The sequence below is a fragment of the Mastacembelus armatus genome, chromosome 17, assembly GCF_900324485.2.
Source record: "Mastacembelus armatus chromosome 17, fMasArm1.2, whole genome shotgun sequence".
In the NCBI taxonomy this organism is placed as follows: domain Eukaryota; kingdom Metazoa; phylum Chordata; class Actinopteri; order Synbranchiformes; family Mastacembelidae; genus Mastacembelus; species Mastacembelus armatus.
In genome coordinates, this window is record NC_046649.1 from 14,998,731 (window position 1) to 15,024,815 (window position 26,085).

The window sequence follows — 26,085 nt, forward strand, 5'->3', positions numbered from 1 at the left end:
TGTGCAAGGCTGATGTAAATGTGAGGGGTTTTTTCTATTGAAGCACTTTTATAGCCTTTCATTTTTCCTTTGCAGCATCCGATACAGATAAATGCTTTTTGTCGTTAAAATGCTGCTCTGAAAATGGAGCTGACCTAATTTCAGCGATGTACCCCCCCCCCTCGTCTTTTCTGTAGCGCTCTCTCTCTTTCTTTCTTTCTTCCTCCTGCCTGACTTCCTCCCTCGCTCACTGAATCACCACAGTGATGCATGTGCCAAACTATCTCCACTGACTCCTCCACACAGCAGCACCACGCAAGTCACTTTATACCAGCAGTGTACACACACACGCTACACTAGTGTATTATGTATAAATCACAGGAATTTGTATACATATGTTGAGATTATGAATGTGAATTCTAGTGACTGAACACATCAAACAACAATGTTTTTTCCCAACTGATCACAGGCCTCATTTGATTTCACTTTGCTCTTTGAAGATGACTGCCTTGTCTGAATGAAGGGGATGTAATGATGTGTTGAGAGCAGAAAAGACTGCCAAGCATATGGGTAGAAATGAAAGTCCAGATAGTATAATAAGATATGAAATTTGGGAAATATGTTGCAAAGGAGGGATGGTATTATCTAGAGACAGTGGCACACAAGTGACTATTCCCCACTGTGATTGGAACACAGTGTGTGTTTCCAGAAGGAAGGTCTGCCTGCTTAGTTGTCGTGTTTCCAAAAAGCTCTGTCAGTGTCCTTTGCATGGTGTTATCCTATGCACAGGACTCATTTTTCTGCTTTTTACCAACAGTATTTTGTCCTGTAAGGATGTGCATAATCAAGGCCAGTCAAAATAGATTACGATAATGCTACTCTAGGAAAAGATGAACTTAACTTACCTTTATTGACCCGATTCTCTGGGAAAACCCTGATGATCATGTCATTTAAGGGGGAAAACTGATAAGAATTTCAGTTTTACCCTTGAGAAAGTTGGTTAACACTGCTCTGTCTTTGGTTTCTGAGTCTGTGTGTGTGTGTGTGTGTATACTTTGTCTATGTAATAGTGTTTCATTTTGGGAAAATATGCCTATTTTCTTTCTATTACCACTGTCATATTTGCTTTAACATGACCTAGTTACAGCTAGAAGACAGTTGTCTTAGATTAGCATAAAGACTTGAAAAGGAAAAGACAGATTAAATTTCTCTACAGATAAAGCATTCACCTCATGAATCCATGTTACATTTCATTTGTTTAATTTGCACCAAAACTAAAGTGAGAAAACTACATGTTGTAGTTTTGCCGCCTGTAAAACCACAGATTATGTTTCATGACCAGATGCACGTATGTAAATCTGTAAATATAGATGGAATGAAATCAAAACAATGAGCCAAAAGGTGCTAAAACAGTCCGAACACAGACCTCACTCTGTGTACAGTAGCTCACTGAGTAGTTCCAAATGGCTGTCAGTTCTATCAGCTCAATCATTGATCCAGAGTCGACAGATAGGTCTATTGCCGCAGGGTCCTGACACAGTGCTATAATAAGACTCCCCAGCAGAAAGAACTTGGAGTGACCTTTCAAATGTTGCCTTTGGGTGTCTTAGTCATTTCAGCCACTTACAAATTGAGCAAATTGGAGATAATCTATGCAAAATGTATTTCTCCAGATGCTGCATAGAAGAAAAATGATGCTCAGGACAGTGTCTGTCAGTGTGTCCTCCTGTCTCAGGTGTCTGTATGTGTATTTGTGCGCACAGTAGGTATAATTTAACAAATGTGCAAGTGTTGAAACCTTTCAGTTGGCATTTGAAGGTGTCATAATCACATTTGCCTTGTTCAGCATCAGATGAGTGCTGAGTCTTCAGCAATATCTGGTTTTTGCTGGCCTTGTTTCTGCATTGCACCAAAGTATCATTATGCAGTCAATCAATTAGAAGAGAGGGACTAGTGATGATGTCTGACTGAAGTTTGGTGATGTGCACCTGTCAAGCTGTCATGAGACAAGAGCTAAAATAGGTTGCAAATAAAAATACAAAACTCTGCTGTGCATAAACAAGTTGTACTAGTAGTATAATGGCAGCACTAAATGTATATTTAATTCACTTTGGGCCCTAACACATTGCATTTTACTCTGGTTAAATATACTCTGCTGCGAGTTGAATTGTCAACAACATAGCCTTGGTGGGAGTAGCTGTCAAAAGCGAACAGTGTGTACAGTTAAGTGTACGTATTATCAAAAAAGATGGAATTTTTAGAGTTTTTCTTTCACAGATGATCATTACACGATTAATTACTGAAGAGCACACTGATTTACATTTGGAACTTCCCCTTCTCCCCATATTGATTCGATGTTTTATTGCTCACCTCTTGCCTGTGATTATGTGCTGACCATGGATGCATGTTTCCCACCAGGCGCTTGAGTCAAAGACCCACAGCAGAAGAGCTAGAACAGAGGAACATCCTCAAACGTGAGTATGCTGAACATTTAACATTATCTTGAAGCGGTAACTGTAAGCTGTAAGTGTGAACAGTTTATGTCACAATGCCAAAAACATTCTCTCTTACTGCCTGATGCTCCTTCGTAGCAAAGTGTGAGTCCGTATTTGCAGTAGCCATTTGTGAATGCAGGCTTCATATAGTGCTGCCTGGTTATTTGAGAGGCCTAGTTACGTGAAAGCTAGTGACATACATCACTCTCTTTATCCCTCCTTGGTAGCCTTGGCTTTTCATGTCATGCAGGCAGGCAGGCAAGCAGCAGGGCTCCCTCAGGAGTCATGTCCAGAGAGACCGGCTTCTTAGCACAAACACACGCAGTATCAGAGAAAAGCAGTTCTGTTGCCTGGGACTATGCGACTCTCACATCAAAGACTGATTTACTAGCACTTCCTGCTCTCCCAGAGGCTTCTGCATGATTGACAGGATGCAGAAGCAAAACACGAAGTCTAAGAATTCATGAGTGACAAGCCGTGTCCTCGCCATTACTCACACACGTACAGTACCAAGGTTAAACAAACTGAGTTTTATTTTCTAGTTTGGAATCCAAAATTGTGAGTATTATTAGATACAGTGTAAATATAGTGTGTGTTCAGCAAAAGCACAAATCCAGTTTGAATGTTGAAGCTTTTGTAAACATGAGCAGTATCTCAGTGTGCTTCTTGTTTACTTATATCTCTTTTTAAGTTGCTCCTCTTAGCTGGAGGTTTTTGTCTCTGTAATTGGCTTGTAATGTATAGTTAAAAACATGGATGTGTTTGGCAGTCTTCCTCTTAAAAATAAATTTTGTTCTTAAATAGGTTAATCACTTGATCATAAAAATGCACCAAAAAGCCCTGGGACAATTTGAGAAGAACAAAGCACTCATTCTCCTGATACCCATTCCTAATAGTATTAAACAGCCAATGATGGAAACTATGTTAAGCTTTGAGAAACATATTCAGTTTAGTGTGAATCTAATGAGGCACATTATGCAAATAATGTTTGTTTCCCCTTTCAGTAATTTCTAAGCATTCCGCTGACAGTCTACAGTTTGCATGCGTCTGTTCTCGCAGTATTAACTGTCATCCTCTCGTTGTCTGCAGCCCGCAATGAGCAGGAGGAAATGGAGGAGAAGAGAGAGATAAAACGAAGGCTAACACGAAAGGTGAGGGGGAAATAGCTCCAAAGGTGCAAACCCACACTTGATCTTAATGCACATGTAGGGAGAAGGGCGCCTGTAAATTGTTGCCCAGGATAAATAAAAGCTGTGACAGTGACTCATCTGTGGTGAGGAGTGAAATCTAGTCCATTTCAGGCCTGATATTGTAGGTCTCCCCCAGGAGACCCTGATGTCCTTGTTGCCCTTGGCCCTTCCGCATGTTGGCTGCCAAATCCTGCAGCCCCACAGTGTGGTGTTGAACACGTTCCCTTCACTTTCAATTAAAGAATAACACTTTCAGCTCGCCTGCAGACATTCTGCTCAAAACAAAAATCTCATAGCTGCTGGAGTGCAGTTGGCGGTCTGAGAGTTTTAAAAATCAAAAACATATTTATCAGCTAATGTTCATTTGTGTACTGTACGAAACTACATAACAAACATTCGTAAAGGATGTTGGTATTAGATTATGTCACACTTATGAAACACGGGGTGTTGTGCAAGGTTCTTTTTAGAAGAACCTGAATATATGCAAATTCTGAGAAGCTGCTAACAGCAGCTAGGAGTGCTCTATGTGGTTCACTGTCCATCAACTCCTTTTCTGCTTCCAGCTCAGCCAGAGGCCCACTGTGGAAGAGCTGAGACAGGCCAAAATTCTCATCCGATTCAGTGACTACGTGGAGGTGTCCGATGCCCAGGACTACGACAGACGGGCAGATAAACCCTGGACCCGGCTAACAGCAGCCGACAAGGCCAGTATCACTTACACTAGTCTTAGTGTTACATTGAGATAATCTTTTTTTTTTAATGTCATCAAGATCTGTGTTTGCCTGCTTTCAAATTTTTTCAAACACAATTGCACTCCCCACCCTCCTTCCTGTCTTATATGATGAAACCTGCAACACGGGAGAGCAATGGTAAAGGTTTGTGCGTAAACACTTCAGAGCAAACCTGCTGCTCAATGCTTTGCAGTCCTTGCTTCTGACTTTTAATGAGTTCTTCATTTTGGCTTCTTTGATGTGCTTCCTTCTATGCTTTGATGATGCACAGCTCTGAACATGATAGGTCATACCTGAGCACCACTTGTGAGAATCATGGGTATTCAGCCTTTTGATTATGCAACAACCCCCCTTACGTAAGAGAGTAATCGGACAAGAAGTGCCTCAGGACCCCTCAGCAGCACTGCTCTGCTGACATTACTTTTTTTTTTTTTTTTGCCGTTTCTATCATCCAGCTCAGATTTAAATATTTTTTGTTCTCCTGTCGCAGAAGCATCCGCCCCACAGCCTGTGCCATCACATTGAGTCACACTGAGAAGCAGAAACAATGACGTCATGACATTTTAGAGGGGATGGAAGGCTATAACATATAACAGCGCAGCTCATCATTATACTTCGTGGAACTTTGACTCATTCCCACTTTGACAATCTTTTTGCAGTTATCCTGCCCTTAGACAAAGCTCTCAGCCCTCCAAAGCTCCAGTGCTGCTGCTTAGAAGCCATGATTCACAGGGCATTGTCACAAATGGGAATGTGTAAAACCTCGTCAATAGGAGGCGACTTTGGTTGTGAAATCTTCCTGGAGAAACAGATGTTTCTCAAAAAAACTAAAGATGAGATGTAATTAAACCACAGCGCACTAAAACTGTAAAAGCACTGCTGGCTGTATTTCCGGTGTTTTCTGTATCTCTGTGTATATTATTTTTAGCTGTTTATCCAAAGATTGTATCCAACACATAAATGTTCTGAAAATACATTTAAAAAGTTATTTGTGTGTTTTATTCTATTAAAATTTGTAGTAACAACACTTCACTGTGGTTAAAAACACAAGCTGACTGCCCAAGTAAACTAGCATGCTCTTTAGACATCTCGAGAGGAGGAAACTGAAGGCTCTTATTCTGTAAGAGAATTCAGCAGAATCACTCATAGCCTCAAGTTGAGTGTAAATGATGCATGAAGAATGCTAAAAGGAGGTAGAGTCGGGCTTAAGAGGCTGCAGTTTGTATACTAAGCCTTTGCAGCTTCTCTCAATCTTTCTTCTTTTTTCCTCTACAGGCAGCTATACGGAAGGAACTCAATGATTTCAAAAGCAATGAGATGGAAGTGCACGAGTCAAGTCGCCATTTAACCAGGTAATGTGCAGAATTCGTTAATGTGCATGTGACTATGCATTCTTAAATATAAAAAAAAAAACACCTGGTCACACAGCTGGAGCTGTTCTGTAAAACATGCAGTTCTAGCTGACGTGATGAAATTTGATTAAATCTTGGAAACATGGCTTTCTATGTTTGCATTTTTAGGTTTCACAGACCATAGTAGACCATCACTGTCTTGAGCAGGGCTGGACCAGCGCTCTGCTCCACTGAGAACCTTATATGCTGGACAGTAAAATGGTGCCCATTTCTACAATAAGGCCATGTCTTTTGAAATGCCTTGTCAAGACCTACACAACTGAGTCGGTACTACACCACTAGATGCAGACCCCCACTACACCATCCACTGTAGTAGCACATAGAGACTCCAGTTGATTCACATTGCCCCTATGAGGAATTTGCTCGACTGTCTCTTAAACCTCTGCTGAGCCCTCAGGCAGGCGCTCAGTTCTGTGGTGATTTGGACAGTTGGACAGCGGCAGAGTTATTGCTTGTTTTGCAACAGATTGACATTTGCGGCATCTTCTGAAGGCATCTGTACCGTGGTTCTTCTGTAACACCAGTGGACTTGTCTCAGTGGATGTTTTTAATTCCTCTTCTTTATTATGCTCTCACTCTGGACTCCTCTAGATCCCTACAGATAACTCTGTGAGAGGATGCTGTGTTGATTGTTCTAAGCTCACTATATCAGCAGGAGGATCCATCTTTACTGCACCTGGTGGGACTTCGGCTTAGAAAGACACAGGCAGGAGGAAGGGATCCACCATGAGAACCATGTGCAGTTTTTTTTTTTTTTTCTCTTCTGCTTTACCTGGACTATAGTGCCATCTGGAGTTCTTTCTGTGTCATTACTATGTAGTCCGGACTTCTGTCCTTCCCTCTGTAATTCTCACTGTACCGACAATGTTGACATCTAATTGCTTAACTGTGAATTTGGGAGTTTGGTCAAATGGCTGCACTCCAGATGTACATTTTTGTTTATATAAAGGAAGAAAAATTACGTTTAAAGAAGAATCATTCTTGACCAAGGTTTATTCATGTCAGAATCTTATAAATCTAATGTAAAAACTGGAGCTGGCAGATATGTTCTGGTTCCAGTGTGGGCAACAATTAACTTTTGTATTATTTTGTCTGTTTTTAATTGTTTTTGATAGAGGCACATTTCCATGTCTTTACATGTCCCAGCTCTTTGGACTAATGATTTTTTTTTTTTTAAACAAAAAAAAAAACAAAAAACAAAGAGCTCACCATATTATTTATCTCTAAACTATTTTTTTCTGTTTTCTGTAATGTGATCTTTGCTCATCATGCCCATTGTCTCACTTTACTTTTACACATTATAAGCTTTTGACCAAGCAATATCTGTTGTTTGTAGAGAAAAGGTTAAACTGCAGGCGTACCCCCACGTTTTTTTTTTTTACTTCAACTCTATGCCTCGCTTCAGGGTTTTAATTTTCTTTTATACATTACTTTAGGAAAACTTTATTCAGGAGGACCTTTCTGCATTTTTTTTTTCCTGACTGAGCCACTTAAAAAAAAAAAAAAAAGAAAAAAAAAATCTGTCTCTTTGGCATCTCAACCGATACTTTGGAGAAGATTCAATTCACTTCTCAAATCTGTAATTGAACATGAGTACTGCTTTTAGTGGATTCACTGAGTCAGGATTTTAACATTTTTATTGCTAAAATTCTTTGCACTAAGAGTTTGGCTTTATGAAGGTCACAGTTTTAAGGTCAGGACCTAAATGTGTAAAATATCATTGAATTTCTGATCTGTGACTGCTTTGTCCCTTTATGTTAATGGTCTTGTCACCTGATCACTGACACCAGTATTTCAATGCTCATAAGCTTTATGTACACAGAATATTTTTATTATTTTTTACTGTATTATTTTTAAAGTTGCAATATGAAATTATTGCTTGTCAGATAAAGAACTGTGGAAGATCTGGCCACCTACCATGATGCTTCTCTCTGTAAAGGAAATATTTTCAAGGTCTTGACCAGTGATGGATAGGTGACCCAATTAAAGCTGGGAACCAAGGACAAAAATTGTTCTGCTGTTTATAATTTCAGTGTAGAATAAGAGGATTGTTACAGTGTGAGCAGATCTCTTAAAAATCCGTACACAGGTCATTCTCATGTCATGTCAAAATCCAAATTTGTGGGTCATCTAATCTCAGAGACTTTGAAATATAGGGTATTTTTTGTCTTAGAAGCAGCTTTTGTATAATTCCAGCATCATGCCACTGAAATTTACCATCCATATGTTCGGTACAATAGAGCATAATAGGAATGAATTCATACAAAAAAACCCTGGTTCTCAATTTCAGCTCTAAGAAACAACCTGAGCCACTGGGCTGAGCATGAGGTTTTTCATTTTGCTGGAATCAAGGAACATGAATTCAGCAATAACCTGTTTCCTTTTACATGTTGGTAGAACAACTGAATGAGTTTGAAAGTATTACTTTTTTCATTTTTGAAGTACAGAATGCCATGTAAAGGATAACATCATGCCAATTAAATTCCATTTCTGAATGCATTCGTATTGTATGCTTTATTATTTTGAAGAAAATCCCAGTGCATGTCTGGCACGTGTAGTTAGCTTTATAGATACTTTTAGAAATAGTCTTACAGTAACTACACAACATATTTAAAGGTTATTTTCATTATTATTTCCAATCTGGCTTTTTTGATGGATTGCTCTTATTTTATTGGGCTGCTGAAACACAGGTGTCACGGTGTAAACCAAGACAGACCTGGCTCTGACTGTAAATTAAAGTACACAATAACACTGAAACTTAGACCTTGTGTGATTGAATATGCTGTCTGTACCAGCACTTACTTAAAGTATAAACATACTTTATTTCTCTGTCATAGTCACCTGTCATTAAAAAACTAAATATGGGTTCCCCATTACATGAAGGATCTGTGACCGTTTTACCTTCAAACTAGCACTTTCTGCAACAGATGCTGTGGATAAATATAATCAGCATGTTGGTTCCAGTTAATTTCACAATAACTTTATAGCATTTTTCAAAATAAGAGTTCCAAAATATGAAAACAATAGTATGAACATAAATGGGATAAAAACTTTATTAATCCCTGAGGGGGAATTCAAGTAAGGTGCAAAAGCTGAGGTTGATAATGGGTTGAAATTGGGAAATTCTGGCTCTGACTGCACCAACAGCTCAAAGCCTTTTATAAAAAGAGCTGGGACCGTAAACAGCCCCATAGAAATTTGACACTTTGATATTAGGATTTTATTGGAAATCAACATTTTTGTGTTTCATAACCAATAAGATTTTAAATTGTAGACCTAAGCCTGTATTTATACAGTGCACTTGATGACCTGAGCTCTGTTTCCAGTTTCATTAAGACTGAAAATGTATTTGAAAAGGAAAATTTTCCTGTAGTCTGCAGTCTTTTAAAGACAAAGGCTCAGTTCTATACTTTAATACCTGACACGTTTGTAAAAGTAGCTCACTTTTTACATTACAGTCACTGTCCATGTACAATTTAAATTTGAATAAGCAGATGAGAATGAAACTGGACTGGATAATAATAGTACAACCCTTTTGCTTTCACCACATTTAGAAAAAGGGTGGCCTGAAAAAAAACAAACTGAAACTACCGGTCTTCCTCCGTGTCAGGGTCGCTGTGTCCTCAACACACAAAAGTTTATGTCCAATCTTTCTGTTTGCTCCACTAGGTGGCGACAATGACGTGAGAATACATGTGGACTGAGTCTGCCTGGTTGGCCTTGTGAAATGGCGTCCTGATGAGATGGTGCTGAAGTTATGTGCCTCGTCACCACTAGTCTGAAACAATTGGATCTATAGGCTTAATGTAATCAAACAGAAGAATATGCAGGACTTTATTACGGGGAAATAATCTCAATGTACGCGAGTAATTGCGAGCTGAATCGTAATAATACCAGTTGAAGTTTTGATCGCATTTTCAGCGGTTTGTGCAGCTGATGCGCTTTGGTTTTATTAAAACAACGTGGTAGTTTTGGTCAGTGCGCACAGGCAGTCGGTGCAGAGAGCTGCGGAGCTGATACCAGGACGCGCCTCTATGGTCGCACTTCTAACATTTTATAGGAGCTATGTTTACGCCTCCCGTCTGTTCACCGCCTGACCTGACTGAAACTGAAGAAAAGCCTCTTGGGAAATGTATTTCGCACTTAACTTCTTCCCCAGGAGCGGCAGCTGCGGGGAGCTTACTAGCACAATACATTTCCCATAATCCACTGCGTTGTTGTTAGCGACTCCTATCTCGTTTCGACCTCATGAATATATATCAGGCAGTATTTGCGTAGGAGGTCGGCCGACGTTCATTCCATATTCTAGCGCCGTATTTTGGTCCAAACGGGACGCACAGTCACGTCTCCGCCCTGATCAGTCCCTGCGCGCCCTGCCTCTTTCCAGCGACTTTAATCGGTGAAATGTTTCTGTTTTTTTGGAGCAGCGGGGGAGACACCGACAGGGAAACGAAGACAAGAAGTGAATGACTACTAGTGGAATAAGTCAGCAACACCGCCCAGTTGGCGGACATTTACCTCGGTGGGCACGTATTCAAGCTTTTAAATGTAGGGGTTGTAGGTGTATCCAAGTGCGCACCGTTATTTATTTAGAGTGGGGGGCTTTTCATTGGGAGAGATGGAAAGTGTGCAGGCTGTCGCTGAGGATGGCGCGTCGGATGGAGGCGCGACCAAGTTAATGAAGAAGCCCAGCGGACTGTCTGTCGCCCGGGGGACTCCGGCGGATGATGGCGGTGGACATTTGGCACCCTCCCGCGTAGAGGCAAAGAACGGGAATAGCCTTTCTCATTCCGCCTCCACAGCGGGATCTAGTGCGTCAAACCGAACTGTGGCGTCTAATGGCCGGGGCTCATCCAGCAACTCCAGCACCCTCCTGTTGAGACGGAGGCGCTTGAAGAGGAACCTCTCCGCGGCAGCTGCAGCCACCGCCGCCTCAGCTGTCACCGCGGCCGCCTGCGGCGCCAAGATGAACTCGGCCCTTTCCTCTGCGTCTTTACATACTCGCAGTCTCGATAGGAAGACTCTTCTGAAGCACCGGCAGAACATGCAGCTGCAGCCCGCTGATCGCGAGTGGGTGAGAGCAGATCTCCACCGGGGCTGCGTACATGTCCACGACAGACTGACGCCTTCATATCCCAGGCCGGTCCTTTGCACTATGGATACCACAGCCGGTGAGGTTGCGGTCCGTCTGAGTAAACTCTGCAGTAAGTCAAGCTCCGTTATGCGCATTTTTTCTAAAGATATCCCCAAGACTGACCAAAATGGCAACTGCAGTGTGAAGTATGAGCACAATGTCAATCCATGCAAGGTGAACGAGGACTCAAGTATAAAATGCAGCCGACTGACTCCCCTGGAATCCACAGAATTGACGGGTCATCCAAGTGACAGATTGAGGCTGCTGCTCATGGACAATGCAGATGAGAGGCAAAAGCAACAGGACCTTGATGGAAAACTTTTCACCCCAGAATCAGAGTCACAAGATAACATAACCTGTTCACTGTCAGATTTAAATTCTAACTCCAACATGGACACCCCTAATGATGATGACTCAGAGCACAGGAACGGTCTAGACAGCTATGGATTAAATTCTGGCTCAGATGTGGAGAGCAGTGCGTTTGATGACCTGAGCTCTGGAGCGCGGCTCAGCGAGCACAGGGACTCCCTCAGTGATGACATGATCCTGGGCACAGAGGCGTCCATCCTCAGCCCTTCGTTTGACAGTGCCACAGAGGGCCATGACATGTATGGCAGCTCCTCGGATGAGCTGGAACTCGACTGTCCTGTGTCCAGCACGAGCATGGACCCAGTCTCCCAGCATCATGCCAATGGCATCACTGCTGTCACTGCCAACTACATGAAGTGCAACATGGTACATTTAAATGACATGACAAACAATATGGGTCCAGATAGCAGACTCAACCCCCACAGTCTGGGCAGCCTGCCACCCAGCAGTAGTGCCGGCTCATTGTCAAGAGTCTCTTCTACAGGTAATACACCTGACATCCAAGATCCGGACTGTGGCCAAGATGCTGTGAAATCAGGGCTGACAACAGACCTCAGTGGAGATTCCTGTGATTCAAGCCCCACACTGTATGTTCAGCTACATGGAGAAACTGTCAGGAGGCTTAGTCCAGATGAGAGGCCTCTGCAGATCCAGAATGACTTTCTCTTTAAGCTTGGATTTAAGGACCCATGGAGAGTTCAAGAGGAGGGACTTAACACAGAAATTGGCTCCTTGTTACGTTTCTATGCAGGTAAGTGAAATGGTGTGATAGTATATGTATATATATAAAACCACATTCTGCCATGATCCAGTTTCTACTCATTCTGGGATCTACTTTTTTTTCACACTACACAGTTTAGACTGCACATCTTTAGTGTTGTGGTGGTTATAGGTGGAGACAGGAGGATTCATGCAGGTATATGTTTTGATATTAAACAAATAGAGTGAAACAACATTGATTTGCATTTTTGCTGAAACATGTAGCCTAATAATCAGTGCCTTTTTGCTCCATTTCAACATTGACCAATTGCTCAGTGCAGTCAAAAATGTTGGATTCTTGTAGGATTGAAAAGAACAGGCCTGCATGTCTCTCATATTATTTGCACACATTGTTTGTGAATACCGTCAGACAAGGTGAGTGTAGCACAAGACCTTTGCTGATAACTGCAGCAGCAATTTATAGGGATACACTGAAAATGTGCTTTTATGTGTTGAGGTTTAGCTGTAAAGTGTCGTCAATGAGCCAGACTCAGGTTGTGCTTCAAAGGCAGCTGGTTTTCCAGATCTACCTTGCCTGAGGGACTTCCTTTAAATTTTCAGGTCAATTTTTTTGGTTGTTGTTGTTTCTTCCGGCCTTGACTGTTTTTGATGCGCTGTAGCAGCACACAGTGCTCCCATGGACACGCATGACATCGCCACAAAGCCGTCACCACAACTTATGGTGCTCAGACATGGGGCCCTTTCCGGCTTTTGCCCCATTATCATCCTAATGAAAAGGCTGAATGCCTTTGTGGTTGGATAGAGAGTAGGGGTGGGAGCGGTATGGCTGGAAGGACCATAAACCCTCTCTGTGGACTCAGTGAATTCTGGTCATTGAGATGCAGCACAGTGTCTATCCTATTGGCATCCAGCAAAGCTACTGTCACACTAACTGCCTGCCTGCCAAGCTGGGTTAACGTGTTCCTCCAAAGCTCAGGAAGCCCTTTTCTTTGCCATGCCACCGCCTCCACCACAGCTATTACTGTTGCCGCTGAGAAAGGTGAAACGGGAGGGCCGTGAAACTGAGTGTCTGGTGATGGCAGTTGAGGAGAAACTGTTCGTCGGGTCTGAAATATGGGAAAAAAGAAGGACTAGCACTGTTTAGTTTCCTGTCCGGACAGGCTGCTGAGCTAAAGGTCATTCAGTACAACGCTGAAAATGACTATGTGCTTCTGTTCATGTTCACAGTCACATGCACTTCATGACCTATTGTGCTCTTCAGTGAGTGGCTTGCTGCAGGTATTGCTAGAATCATTTAGATAACATCATATGGCATGCTGTATGAGCATGCACACTGGGGCTCACGCGGATGGATGTGCATTTAGGAAAAAAAAAAAAAAAGAATCCAACAGGAGCTAGTGCAATCAGCTGAGCCCAACCAGCAGCAGCAGCAGCAACAGCTGCTAAAGGCAGCCGAAAGAAGTCCTGATGCCCCTCTGAGAGCGACGCCTCCACATCCCATGTGAGACAGCTTAAGTGTGGTCACCTGAGCTCTCTCTCTCGTTCCCTCTCTCTCTCTCTCCCTCTCCCTCTCTCTCTCTCTCTCTGGCTCCTCCATAGCCAATAGCAGCACTCAGTGCCCAGGCTGCAGTCTGTACAAAAGACCTAATTTTCATTTGGTCACATGGAGACAGACACTGAAAAGCACTTTCATAAACACACACACAAGCTGAGAGAAGAGTAAGCAGAGTAGATGCCCCTGTGACATTTCTGGCCTGCACTTCCACCATTTCCTTACACTTTAGAAGCATGTGAGGAATGTACGCTGGCTCCTCTAGAATGTCATGCACGTCTGCTGAGGATGAAGTGGAGCCGGGGGGGGCGGGGGGTACGAGGGGGTACCATACTGACACATGTTGAGCTGAGTCTGAATGGTTGTCTTGCCTAGATAGTGGAGATGGGACTGTCCTCAGCTGACCTGCTGGCTGATTCTTGGGCACAGCTGCCACAACTGTAGCCCTCAGTCACACTAAAAGCCTTTTTGTCTGCAGGCCTGTGTGTGCCTTTGATACAGGAAGTCTGGTATCTCGCTTTTTTATTGCTCCATTGCTCAGTGTAACATTTATAATGCTAGTAAACTTTACATTTAACTGTACTGTACCTGGATCTTCAGTAAGAGCGAAAGATGAGGTGCTCAGCATGATTAATCTGAAGAGTTACCATCGTGACTCTTTCCAGGTCCTTTGGAAAATCCAGAGCCCAGTTTGACTTTGAAGGGGTCAGGTCATGCTTTGCACAGACTGTACAGTGGCCAGATGAGAGAACTCACTTTTCCCTGCTAGACACACACACACACGCACACACACACACACACACACACACACACACACACACGTACTGAAGGCTGCCTAGATCAAAGGGCCGCTGTCCTCTGGCAGGCTGACGAGTGATCCTTTCAGAGCTGCCCACACAGAAGCCTCTTGTAATGCGTAGCCATTGGACTTTGAGTGCAAGGAAAAAATAAATTAAAAAATTAAATCTATCCACAAACTCATATAATCAATACATGCACATTCTGTTACTGACACAGAACACCCTCCCTCTAAATAATAGTATATTTAGCAGGGCTGCCTAACTGTGCACTGAGTCACAGCCGTGGTTTAAATGCCCATTCAGGTGAGAGCATAGTGTCACTCAGTAATGGGGTTTGTGCTCTGAGGACAGGAGATCCTCAGCCCTGCAAGTAATGAAGTTGCCCCCTGCTTGGATGGCTCAGTTCCCTTAACCAGGGGTAAAGTGTCTGTGTTTATATAGACCTGCAAGAAAAGGAAATGGTATCCTGAACCCTAACAAACACCGGCACAAGGTTTCCCTAGAGGTGGAGGACCTGGAGGTCTTAACCAAACCAAAGCAGCACACTAAATTATTTAGAGTCATTAGTCTACTCAGTTTTGCAAACACTCTCCTTCATGCACTTCAGCCTACCCAGTATTTTTTGTGAGCTCTCTCCTTAGACTCTTAAAATTGAAATGTTTGATTTTTTTAAAAGCACTTCCTTGTAAATCTAAAGGGGTGTTAACATTTGTACAGCTTTATGAGCACAGTTAATGACCAATGGCATATACTAGAAACTATCAAGGTATTAATTCCTTTCAGTTCCATGCAGGTTTATTGCTGGAGCTTCTGGGAAACAAAGTCAGGGTCGATAAAAGTTTCAGCATGCTGCACCCAATTTTCAGGTAATTCCCATGTTGTTTTCAGTATCTGCCAGCAAGGTGAACTTGGCAGGAAGAACTGTTCATGCAGAGCTAATAAAAGCAGAGATACAGCACGTGATGAAGTGTTTCAGATAATGGCTTTGCATTTACACAACAAAAAGCATAACACATGTTTACAGTTTTTTATAGCTGTGCATTCATGTTAAAAATGATATATTTTGTGACTAGTACTGGCAATTTCTCAAAATAATACTGTATATTGCATCTTTTTTTAATTAGATGCTTTAAGTGTTTCTCTGCAAGGATTCTCAAAATAAATTTTGATTACAGTCTTATTGCTTCACTGTTATTGAAGTGATTATTTACAAAATTCAAATAGTAACTTATGGTTTTATTGCTGCGGGGCTTAGCGTAAACCTCTAGGCTAACATTACACAGATTCTGCATAGTTGCATTACCTGCTTTAACCCCAGAGCACCTCTAAATGACAGAATGAAAACAACGTGGATGAAACCTGTGAATCTACTGTGTTTATTCTTACTTCTTTGACACTGGCTTACATTTTTGCTATAGATTCTCTCCTGTTCTTTCAAGTACTGCATGCTTGTCCATCTTCACAATTGGTAACATGTAACAGATGCACTTAGTTGATACAATTTAAAAAAAAAAAAAAAATACAATATCAGTATTGCCAAATGGCATTTGGAGTCTAAAACTGTGAACAGTTTAAAGCGTTTTTTTAAAGACGTTTATTGTTTAAGATTTGAATCAATGCTAGAAGCAACAAAAGCACTCTTACGACCAGAGAAAGTCTCAACAGAGGCATGAGTAATGGAAGCAGCTTGACTCCTACTGATATTACACAAGATGTTAACATTTTAAGATGACAGCGAGTTCGCTTTCTGTAAAATATTTGAGAAACTTCAGCAGAGGGCTGTATCTTTCTGCTCTTACCTCAGGCTTCCGAGGAAGCAGCGGTTTGTGACGTGGTGACTTAAAGGACTCCACAGGGTTTAAAGGCTTAATGAAGCTCCCAGCTTTCTCCAGCAGGCTCTGTGGCAGCTATTAACCAGGGAACCACTCGCTCTGTCTCGTCTGCGCCACGTTGCTGCCTTCGTACAGTCAGCACGCCAGATTGCTCCCACACTCACGCTTGCATCTCTATGAAAACATTTTTTGGAGGGAGAAGGGGAACAGTCAGAGCAATTTTTGTCATCCTTTTGTTTGTTGCTTTTATAGTTTATAGTAGTGATAATAATATGACCATCCCTCCTGGTGAGTTAGTTTGAATGAATTTTGTTATTCAAATGATGCTGATACTGGTCACTAGGCGTTTTAAATTGTAGGATTGGAGTGTCAGTTTCATTTAAATCTATGAAACATAGCTTAGTTTACCAAAACTACATCATCTCTGTGTATCCAAACACTCCTGGAAGATCTTTGCAGAAGTTAGGGAATGGGCTCCCTCATCCTTTCTCACATCCGTGTCCTTCACCTGACAGCTAATGGTCTTTCTGAAGGGCCTGTTGCTGAGTCATTATGTAATTGTGTAATGAGATTTCACACGTTCCAGAGCTCAAATCCAATGCACGTGTGTCGTGCACACTGAAGTTCTTGCACCTATGTGTGCACCCAAGATAAAAGCGAGCCATCAGACAACAGATTTATGTATTCCGTGTGTCTTCACGTGCAAATTCCATGTGTAGAAATGGCCGTAACTGAAATATAGCTATATGGCCTCAGCATTGAGCCGCCCCAGAGGATTTTCTTGTGTATGTATGCGTGTGTGTGTCTGTATCTATATGTCTACAGAGACAAATATGGAGAGGATGGCAGTGTCAGCTTGTAGCAGTTAACGCCAAGGGAACTGTTTTCTGTCTAATATAGGTTGCTTTCCTTGGCTGACATCCTCCCACCCTCATCTCACGCCGAATCTTCCTCCCTCTCTCAATTTCTCTCATGATCGATCCCCCTCCCTCTCCTCTTGCTATCTTTCCTTGCATCTCCTCCTCCTCACACCATCTGACAGCCTCCATTTATCCTCCCATATCTCTTTATCACTCTCTAGCTTATTGCATTTCATTCCAAGAATTACTGGTCACCCTTGTAATTGTCTTAAAGAATATTAATAAAAGGCAAAAGCAAAAAGCTCAGGTCATTTTTACAGATATAGCACATTTTTTCTCAATTTCTGTGTGTGTGTTTTCTTTGCTGTATAGTTGTTTTTAGTCTGTGCCCCCCGTGGAAATAAGTCAAAAAGAAACAGACTGGTATGCAGCTGAAATTCTCATTGCTTTGCTGTAAGCAGCTAAATCTAGGCTGAACAATGTCAAGCTGATATGTCACTCCTGTCTGCCTGCTGGCACATTCTGAGATAGGGAATTGGGAAAGGGGGTTGGGCAGCGGCTTTTCCTGTCCTACGGGAGCAGTCCGGCCTCTCAGCTGTCTGTCAAACAGCCCTTGCCGAATGTTCCCCAGAAACCTCGGAGGGTTGTAGTAAATGGTGCTCATGAGCAAAAGCAGGAAAAAGGGCCATGGAGTAAGGTTCCTGTCCACGAGCTGAGCACCATCAGCCCATTCCCTGTGCTCCATGCACGAAGAGAGGGGTGGGTTTAGAGGGCCAGCCAGCAGGGGCTCACTCTCCACAGCTTTGATCAGCAGCAGCGCAGCCTAATACCAGACAACATCTGCAACTCTCAGCATTAAAGAGGCCCAAAAATACCGATTAGGGAACACACAGCCTGCTTTACTACTAGTGTACAGAAACAAAACTGTGTCAATTCCTGGATGGGAAATACCGTCACTCCAGTGGAGCTTACGCTGATTTGTTTCACAAAGCCTGAGTCTCCAGAGATGCTACTATCCTGTTGTGTTTAAAATTTCAATTTCTTTGCATTTCAATCGGTATAGGATCAGTTAGGTTTTTGAACAGCTGTTTATTAGAGATGGGTTTTCACAGGCACCTTTCTGCCATACTGAAAACAAAAGCCTAATAAATAATATTGTGTGGCTGAAATTTAGAGCATTACCAAACTGTCCCTGAATCTTTGTTTGTGTCATCTGGACACAGCTAGATAAGGTGTGTTTGGGTGGAGCTGAGCTTGTTTCTATGGACTTTGCTCTAATTGAAAGTGGCAGTGTTGTTGATATGAAATGACCTAGTTTAAAGTTCATCTCTCTCAAAAAATGCTGAAGCACAAAAATGACACTTCCTCAAAGGCTACTTTGAATCTTATTTTACATTTTACATGACTCCTTGTATGTGAGGGGTGTTGCTTTTAGTGATGAACCCACAGATAATTATCACCTGACTGCAGTTTCTTATAGCGCCACAGTGCGTTTTTTTTTTGTCTTTTAGCTCAATGGTTTGATTTCCTCTTGCTGCTAAAATTGCATTGCTTTTGTGTTCCCATTTATTGTGTTGTACTTAAACAGCAACACAGTGTCACCAACTCGTTAATGTAATGGAATTTTTAAGTGGCTAAAGAACTGGATAGTTCCCTTTAGTGGAGACCAAAAAGAAAGCCAATAGGAGCATGAATATTGGTATTACAATCATCGCGAGTTAAAAATATAAATACAGAGTGTTGCTTTGTATTTCCTAGATGTCGAAATACGAAACAACTAATAGCCTGTATCTTTGTTGTGTTCACAGCTTTTTTTTTTTTTTTTTTTTTCTGTGTCAAGAAGTTTAAAATATCTACACAAGAGAATGTCCCTTTCAGAAAGTTTTATTATTGCAGTGTTGATATTCATTGAGAGATTTATCATTATAAGCTTCATAATTGTAAGGTTTATTGCACAACTATTATACTGGGTGGATTAAACTTACACAAGGGTGCCTGTAAACCGCAAAGACTGATTCTTAGATCTGTCAAATGGAAAGTCCAGATATTGTTACATATGCAGCCAGTCTCAGCCATTAATATGACAATTTGCTTGTACTTTGCTGTTAGCTGTGCAGTTTGATAATCCTTATGAAAAAGGGGGAGCTGTCACACACTGCACCATGCACTTATCACTTTCACTCTCCCATGTTCCCCAGCTCCTTTTTTGTTTGTGGTGTCTCTCTCATTAATATATTTCTCTTCTACTGTAGCTCACAGTCCCACTCATTAAAGACTTTCCTTCTTTAGTTTGTTTCCTCACTAGTGGCCTCTCTCTCTCTCTTTTTCTATGTCTCTCTTTCTCTCACTACCCCTCTCATCTGAGCAACCCCCCTCATACCCACCTCCCTCTCTCCCAGTGCCACAGTGTTCACATGGCCCCTGCATGTGACATAAAGTTGAGCCAAAACACCCCGGATGCCCGCTTTAGCCCTCTACTGTTCCAGACCTTGTTAAATTTTAAACAAAACAAAAGGAAAGGAGAGGAGGGAGGAGGGAGGGGGGAGAAGGAGAAGAAAGAGAAAAGTGAGCACGTGGGGCCTGGGGAATGTGCAACAACATCACAATCTCATTCATTCACCCGTTCTGTCCCTGTGCATCATCAGGAGAGCACAGGCCTTTAATTCTGGCGCCCTCTCTCCCCCCCTTCAATCTTCTTGTGTGAAAGCGTTCCTCTCCGTCTCTCCTTCCTTTCTGTCTGTCGTGAACTGGACTGATTGTAGCTTTAATCACTGATCTGGGGTCTGATTACTTTGTGGCCAGGTTCTTCTGTGGAATATAAGAACAGCAGACTCTGTAGCTGCTGTCTACATGATCAACTTCCTTCCCAAAGCAATTTCTGTCCATCAGATGCATTTTAATACTTTGTGGAATAGTAGACTGACTTGGCCATAAATAAAAATACTCACTGTTTACCTTTATTATTACTTGTCCTCTTCCTTTTATGAATCTTTTTATTGCTCTCCTTCTTTTTCATCAGGCTGCCAACATTGCAACCTTTAATAAAAAGTCTACCAGAACAGCATGGGTGCCAGCAACATCCCAGCGGCTTGCTGCCAGAATTAGCTAAGCTATTAGAGTCCTTCATAGCTTCTGATAATGAATTGCATTAGAGGTTAAGTGCAAACAAAAACAAATGATGTGCTTATCTGTGTGTCTGTGGTCCACCCTCAGGGAAAACTTGGAACTGAAAGCTGTTTTAATGTCTTTCGTTGTGGATTAGCAGCTAATAACTTCAATCAGCAGTACACTGTCGCCACATACTGTTCATATAAAGACAGATTTCTGGCATCATGAATAATAAAGTATAATGGCTGTGACTCCAGATTTGTTGGCAAACTCCAGCCAACAGCATGCATTGGTATGGAGTTTCTATTTCATTTCATATACAGATGAATTTGCTTGTCAGCCAAGCTACCAAAAAGGTGTGTCAGCTTTTCTGTTTTTGCAGTATCAGATGGCACAAATATTTCTTTTTCATATCCTTGTTTATGAGCAACACAAGTTCAGACAGGAACCAGCTGCAGTTTTTAGTCCGCCCAGCACATTATTTATCCCACCAATCACACATGCACTCTGTGTGATATTGTAATACAGTGCACCACTCACAAAGCCTCCGGCTCACCCTATTGCTATTCTAGTACTGCACATATGAAAATGTTGCTGCCGCCTACCTAAGTCTTACTTAAGTCAGGAATCTGTCTGCTCGTTGATTGGTAGCACATGTTCAGTGCACACGCAACATACAGTCTGTTTTGAACACTTTATAGCACAGAAATCTACTTGTTTGTTAATCTGTAAGTTACCATGCTTACAATGTGAGTGATGCAGGTCATGTCAGTGTACCGTACATTGTTGAAGATGAGCATGTAACGAAGGCAGATTAGATTTGTTTTGCACATTCACAGATAATGCCAGCAGTCCAAAGAATGTGGGGAAGCAAACTATCTGCCTGGTTATATTCTCCAGTTTTGCTCTTTTGTGACCTTTAAATGTTCTTCTTGTAAGGCACATCCATACTGCCAGGCTGGGGTAGGGGTGTGGTTGCAGGAATTCCATCCTTTGAGTGTCAAGACAAGAAAAAAAACTCTTTAGTTAAATAAGTCATGTACTGAAATGAAGCAAGATTAATATTGCTGGTACACATACAGAAACACATAATTCAAATAATCTTTCTCTAAGGTTCAGAGTCTGGGGCTCTTATTTTTGCTTATATCATTTATTATACTCAGCTGTAGAGTTTGTATGTTCTATAGGTGAACTTCATCGTCCTTGGTATATATTCGGGCTGCACCAAATACTCGAGTAGTATTGTGTAAGTATTTGCCTCGAGTATTCGTTTAATTACTATCACTTGTCCTATTGGACCTGCTAGGCATAGGGATCATTGTTCCATACGGACCATAATCACTGTCGCACAACGCATTTCCGTATCAAAAGTTGGCACTATGGTAGAGAGCGAATCCGTACGTAAAATGCAGAAAATGTCCAAAGTTTGGGATCATTTCAAACTTAAATAAGATGACAACACGGTGCAATGTGTGTATTGTAAAGTGGAAATGGCACAACAGCACTTCGTCAATGCTTCAACATCTGAACAGAAAACATCCGGTTGTGAACCAAACTGGCTCATCCAGCGGAGACGACACAAGGTAACGTGTCGTTAACACAGTAGTATTATTTAGAAATGCAAAAGTCAATTTTATCCCATAACTCGAGTAATCGCTGAAAAATTTGGTAGAATACTCCAATACTCCAAAAATGATCGGTAGATACACACACACACGCACACACACATACACATACTAATTGTTGAGACCTTGTTGTGTAGCTTCAATGGTCTGTCAGATTTAATAAAAGAGAATTTATGGTGCTGTTATTGAGAAGGAGAGGCTTTGGGAAACACTTTTGATATCGACCATGACTATGATGTGGTGAAAAGGACCGTGAATGACAAGGAGAGAAAGAGCAAGGAATCAAGAATTGCAGGCTCTTAATGTGAAATGTCCTCGCTTCATTTCTATCAGTGACAAGCATTATTAATGCAGTGGTACAAATGAACAGGGAAACCCAGGGCAACAAGTAGACGAGAGTCCCTGCAAGCTGATTAATTACCAACATACACATGAATGCAGAAGCACAAACTTGTGTATGTGCATGCGACACCGGCGCAATCAGCTGTAACCTTTTGCCTGACATCAAACCTTCACTGGCTTACCAGTTTGCGTTCTCATGTCACCTTCTTTTGCCTGTGAATCAGAGCTTCTTTATTGCTACTCACTCTTCATCCCCGGCTCTCACATTACAGCCTACCCCGATGCACTTCCCAGGGGTGTTGAATGCTAGGCGGGTAAGTTTAGGGTAAGCTTAAACCTCTGTGTCGTGGAGGGGGTTATTGTACTGGTGCTTAAGACGACAATACTGCTGCACTTTATCAAGGTTGCGGAGTGCTGCAGAGACAGGATGCTGCTGTACAGGCCATTAGCAATTCCTGAGTGACAGAATGCGGAGGCTGAAGTGACACAGTGACACTGCTGATGAGCAACTGGTGTTCTGAACCATGAGATAATGAGTGTGTTTGTGAAAACCTCTTACATGATTTGGTGAAAATCTTAAAAATAGTATAGATGATACTCTGATCATCTTATTTTGATTGACAGTTAATCCTTTTTTCATTTTGATTGTGTTCATATTGTTTGTCCAAAACAAAAAAGAGGTTTTAATTTGCAATGATATAAACAGAAGAGAGAAGAAACAAATCTTCTAAACTAGCATTATTGGAAATACAGCCCTAGGAGGAAGTAAAAGTCAGGATGTCAAGGCCTCTTGTCCATGAATTTTAACTACTTACACAAACTTTATGAAACTACACTTCTAAATTACTGGACCGTCGTCTTTTTTATTATAAAAAAATTGTCATTTTCCTGTTGATCCACAAATTTATTAATCAAGTACTTGTTTCAGCTCTAAACTAGTGTTGCAGCAGTCCATTAAAATTTGTATGATTCATGCTTGTAGTGCATCTTTTTCATCTGTGCTCCATATGTTAAACACAGGATAATGGAGATCGTAGTGGGAATGTATGCCTCAGTTTGTATCTCCTGTATAAGCTTCTCTAGGCAGAGCAACATTATGAGATTTGCTTTAATTGCATCACTACGCACTGCAACCCACCTTTGTGTCACTGTGCACGCATTGCCAGTTTGCAAGCCTGATTATGTGTCCTCATTTGTTAGTGAAACAGCTGTAAGACTGAAGGCAAGTGCAGCATCATTCATTCATGTGCCACCCTGTGCCTGGACTCCAGTGACCCGTGACTGTCAACAGTGTATCTTTGAGTGCGATGGCACATGCTGCGGGGAACGTTGGCACGTAGCGAGCTGTGGGCAGGGCCAGTGGGATGGGTGTGCCAGTCTGGGCTTGAGAGGAACCTGTGAATGTGAAGAACAGGGCACTAATATTAATGTAGCACATTATGTGGCCCTTTGTGGAAGTTCTCTTTCACTTCTCCTTCTCCTGGGGGAAGTCAGAGAACATCATCCAGCTACAGAGCAGTAACCCCAAGCCTCTGTGAGCTATCTGAGGACACTTAAGCCAAATTGATTCCATATTGACATATTTCAGGGGAGGACTGGGTCTTTGTAAAGTGTGAAGAAAGAGAGGTCAGGTCTTGATCTGGGCTAGAAATTGTGATTCCCTGCAAGGACTGAGACATAAAAAACTTTGAATAGAAAAAAGAGAGAAAGGAGACTTAGTGTGGAGGACAGCTGGAGTTACTGAAGCCTTGTGTGAGATTCCTGAGGAAATGGGTAATGGAGAAAGGTACTGCTATTAGGAAAATCAAACAAATTTCAATTCAGCTAAGACCTCCCTTGCCCTCTGAACACTGAATATGCAGTTAGAACTTTTCCGGTCATAGCCTGTATCTGTGTGTGTGCAGGCAAGCAAGACACAGACACATTACATAACTGCGCCCCTGCCAGTTTACTATCACACAACAGTAACTCAGTTCACACATGTGCAGGCTTGTTTTATTTTGTGTGTGAAAGCACAGCCTCCCATTTAATTCTCACGGATCCATAACCTGCTTGTAATTCATTATTTCCCATCATAGAATACCCATCCTCTTCCACACAGAGGTTTATGATGTACTTTTAACTCTGTCTGAATGGAACAGCATTACATAAACACTTGGAGGCTGTGACGGAAAATGCCTCTGACCTTTAACTGGCTGCATATTATACATATACTTCAATGAGTACCATTGAAGTGACTGAGATGTTAAAGTTATTTCTGAGATGTAAACTAAAGTGAAAATAAAAAAATAAAAAAAAGATAAGTAATAAATGATCCTAAAGCTGGGCATTAATAAGATCACTTTCTTTTATTATTATGAAAAATGATTCCCAAGATACAGAAAAGTGATGATGACGATACACTGGCTGCCGAATGATCCTGTTCGACTACAGCAAATGCATTTCATAGCTGATACTTATAGACATAAGAAAAAAACAAACACACACATTGTTTAAGTGAAAAATGAGATGCCACACAGGACAATCAAACTGCCGCGTAGAGAGGTCACACAACATTGGTGATTTGGAAATGGTCAGGTTTCCTATAGCCGGACAAAGAGCAGAGTGATACCTGTGGCCAATCTGAATCACAGCAAACCTTTTCCACCATTTGACTAAGTAACATTACCATCCCTGCATACAGAAAGCCCAACTCCACTAACGGCAGCACTAGCAGTCAGGGACCTGAACAATTCTCTGGTTGTGATGCGGTGTAGAGTCCCTGGACGGACACATCTTTTTGGCTTTAGGTACCTTGAAAGGTCAAAAAGTTGTTCATTTTCGTGTCAGTTAGTTGAGCTTACCATTCTATTGTAGCATCTCTGCTGGAAATGCTTTGTTCAAGGAATCTGCCACTACAGACTCTAATTTCTTCTTTCATTGGTAGTTTTTTGTCCTTGAGAGGTCACACAGTACAAGAAACACAAGCAGTGTGATGATCAGTGGTGCCATACGTGCACCAACACGAATGTGTCCTTGTCAAAATGTCTGGGAGTGGCTGTTTTTCGAATTGCGTCATTATGTGACATAAATAACTTGTCTTTTATGTTTATTGAGCACATGCAGGCATTATTTCCTGTCAATCCTTCGTGCTGGTGCACATGTGAATCCAGCATGGGAACAGTGAACCGGTGACAATGTCAAGTACGGAAATGAACAAGTAAATATTTGTAGTTACTATAGCAGAATATGGTAAATGGCAGCCAATCATCCATTATTGGTGCTTGGTTCATCTTTCATATATTGTGTAGTTGTACATACACACAGTTTACGTGTATCCAAACTGACACAAATGATAGCTAAAAGTACAAAAATAAGACCCAAACTCTTATTCTATCCTATTTATACAATTTCAAATTTTGTCAGCTCAAGAAGATACAGTGTGGGTGAGAGTATTTTTGGCTGTTTTGTGCTGTTCTTAGTGCTGAGGTTTTCACCTGACTGAGATTGGCTCACCTAGCCTTACAGCACTTTCCTCTGGAGTCTTTCTGCCTGGGGTGACAGGAGACGCTTGTTCATTTTCTGTGTGTTTATGCAAGTATTTATTAACCGGCACATACTTTTTTTTTTTTTTTCTCTTCTCCATCTTTTCCACCTCTCCTTGGTCTCATCTTGTTTCCTTTAATCCATCAATGCTATACACAGAGAAAATCTCTGTGATTATCTGCATCGTTCTTGCCATAGAGCAGCCTGCAAAGCTCCCAGTATTCATGCTTGCACTGCAACACGCAACTATAGACCCTCATTATTTTTTTTTTCCTTTTCTTTTAAATAATTTATTTTATATACATGCTTACCCGCAAACATACTAAATAATTCATTTGGGAACTCTGCACACTTTCACAGCCTCAGCATCATAGTCAGATTTACACTGATGCATTCAATTAATTTATAGCA

At 41.7% G+C, this 26,085-nt stretch overlaps 2 protein-coding genes across 4 annotated transcripts in view; both read left to right on the plus strand.

Annotated features, from left to right (window-relative positions):
• The window catches only part of LOC113133767 (phosphatase and actin regulator 1-like), a 38,177-nt gene extending 29,902 nt beyond the window's left edge, over positions 1–8,275 (plus strand). For all 3 annotated transcript variants that reach the window (XM_026312642.1, XM_026312641.1, XM_026312643.1), the window contains exons 8-12: positions 2,398–2,453; positions 3,564–3,625; positions 4,228–4,368; positions 5,671–5,747; positions 5,916–8,275. In XM_026312642.1, the coding sequence (XP_026168427.1) occupies positions 2,398–2,453; positions 3,564–3,625; positions 4,228–4,368; positions 5,671–5,747; positions 5,916–5,931 (352 nt within the window). In that variant the 3' untranslated portion in view covers positions 5,932–8,275. The remainder of the gene's footprint in view (positions 1–2,397; positions 2,454–3,563; positions 3,626–4,227; positions 4,369–5,670; positions 5,748–5,915) is intronic.
• A 1,831-nt stretch (positions 8,276–10,106) lies between these two features.
• The window catches only part of phlpp1 (PH domain and leucine rich repeat protein phosphatase 1), a 39,225-nt gene continuing 23,246 nt past the window's right edge, over positions 10,107–26,085 (plus strand). Inside the window, exon 1 of the mRNA XM_026313002.1 lies at positions 10,107–12,061. Within this exon, the coding sequence (XP_026168787.1) occupies positions 10,426–12,061 (1,636 nt within the window). The 5' untranslated portion in view covers positions 10,107–10,425. The remainder of the gene's footprint in view (positions 12,062–26,085) is intronic.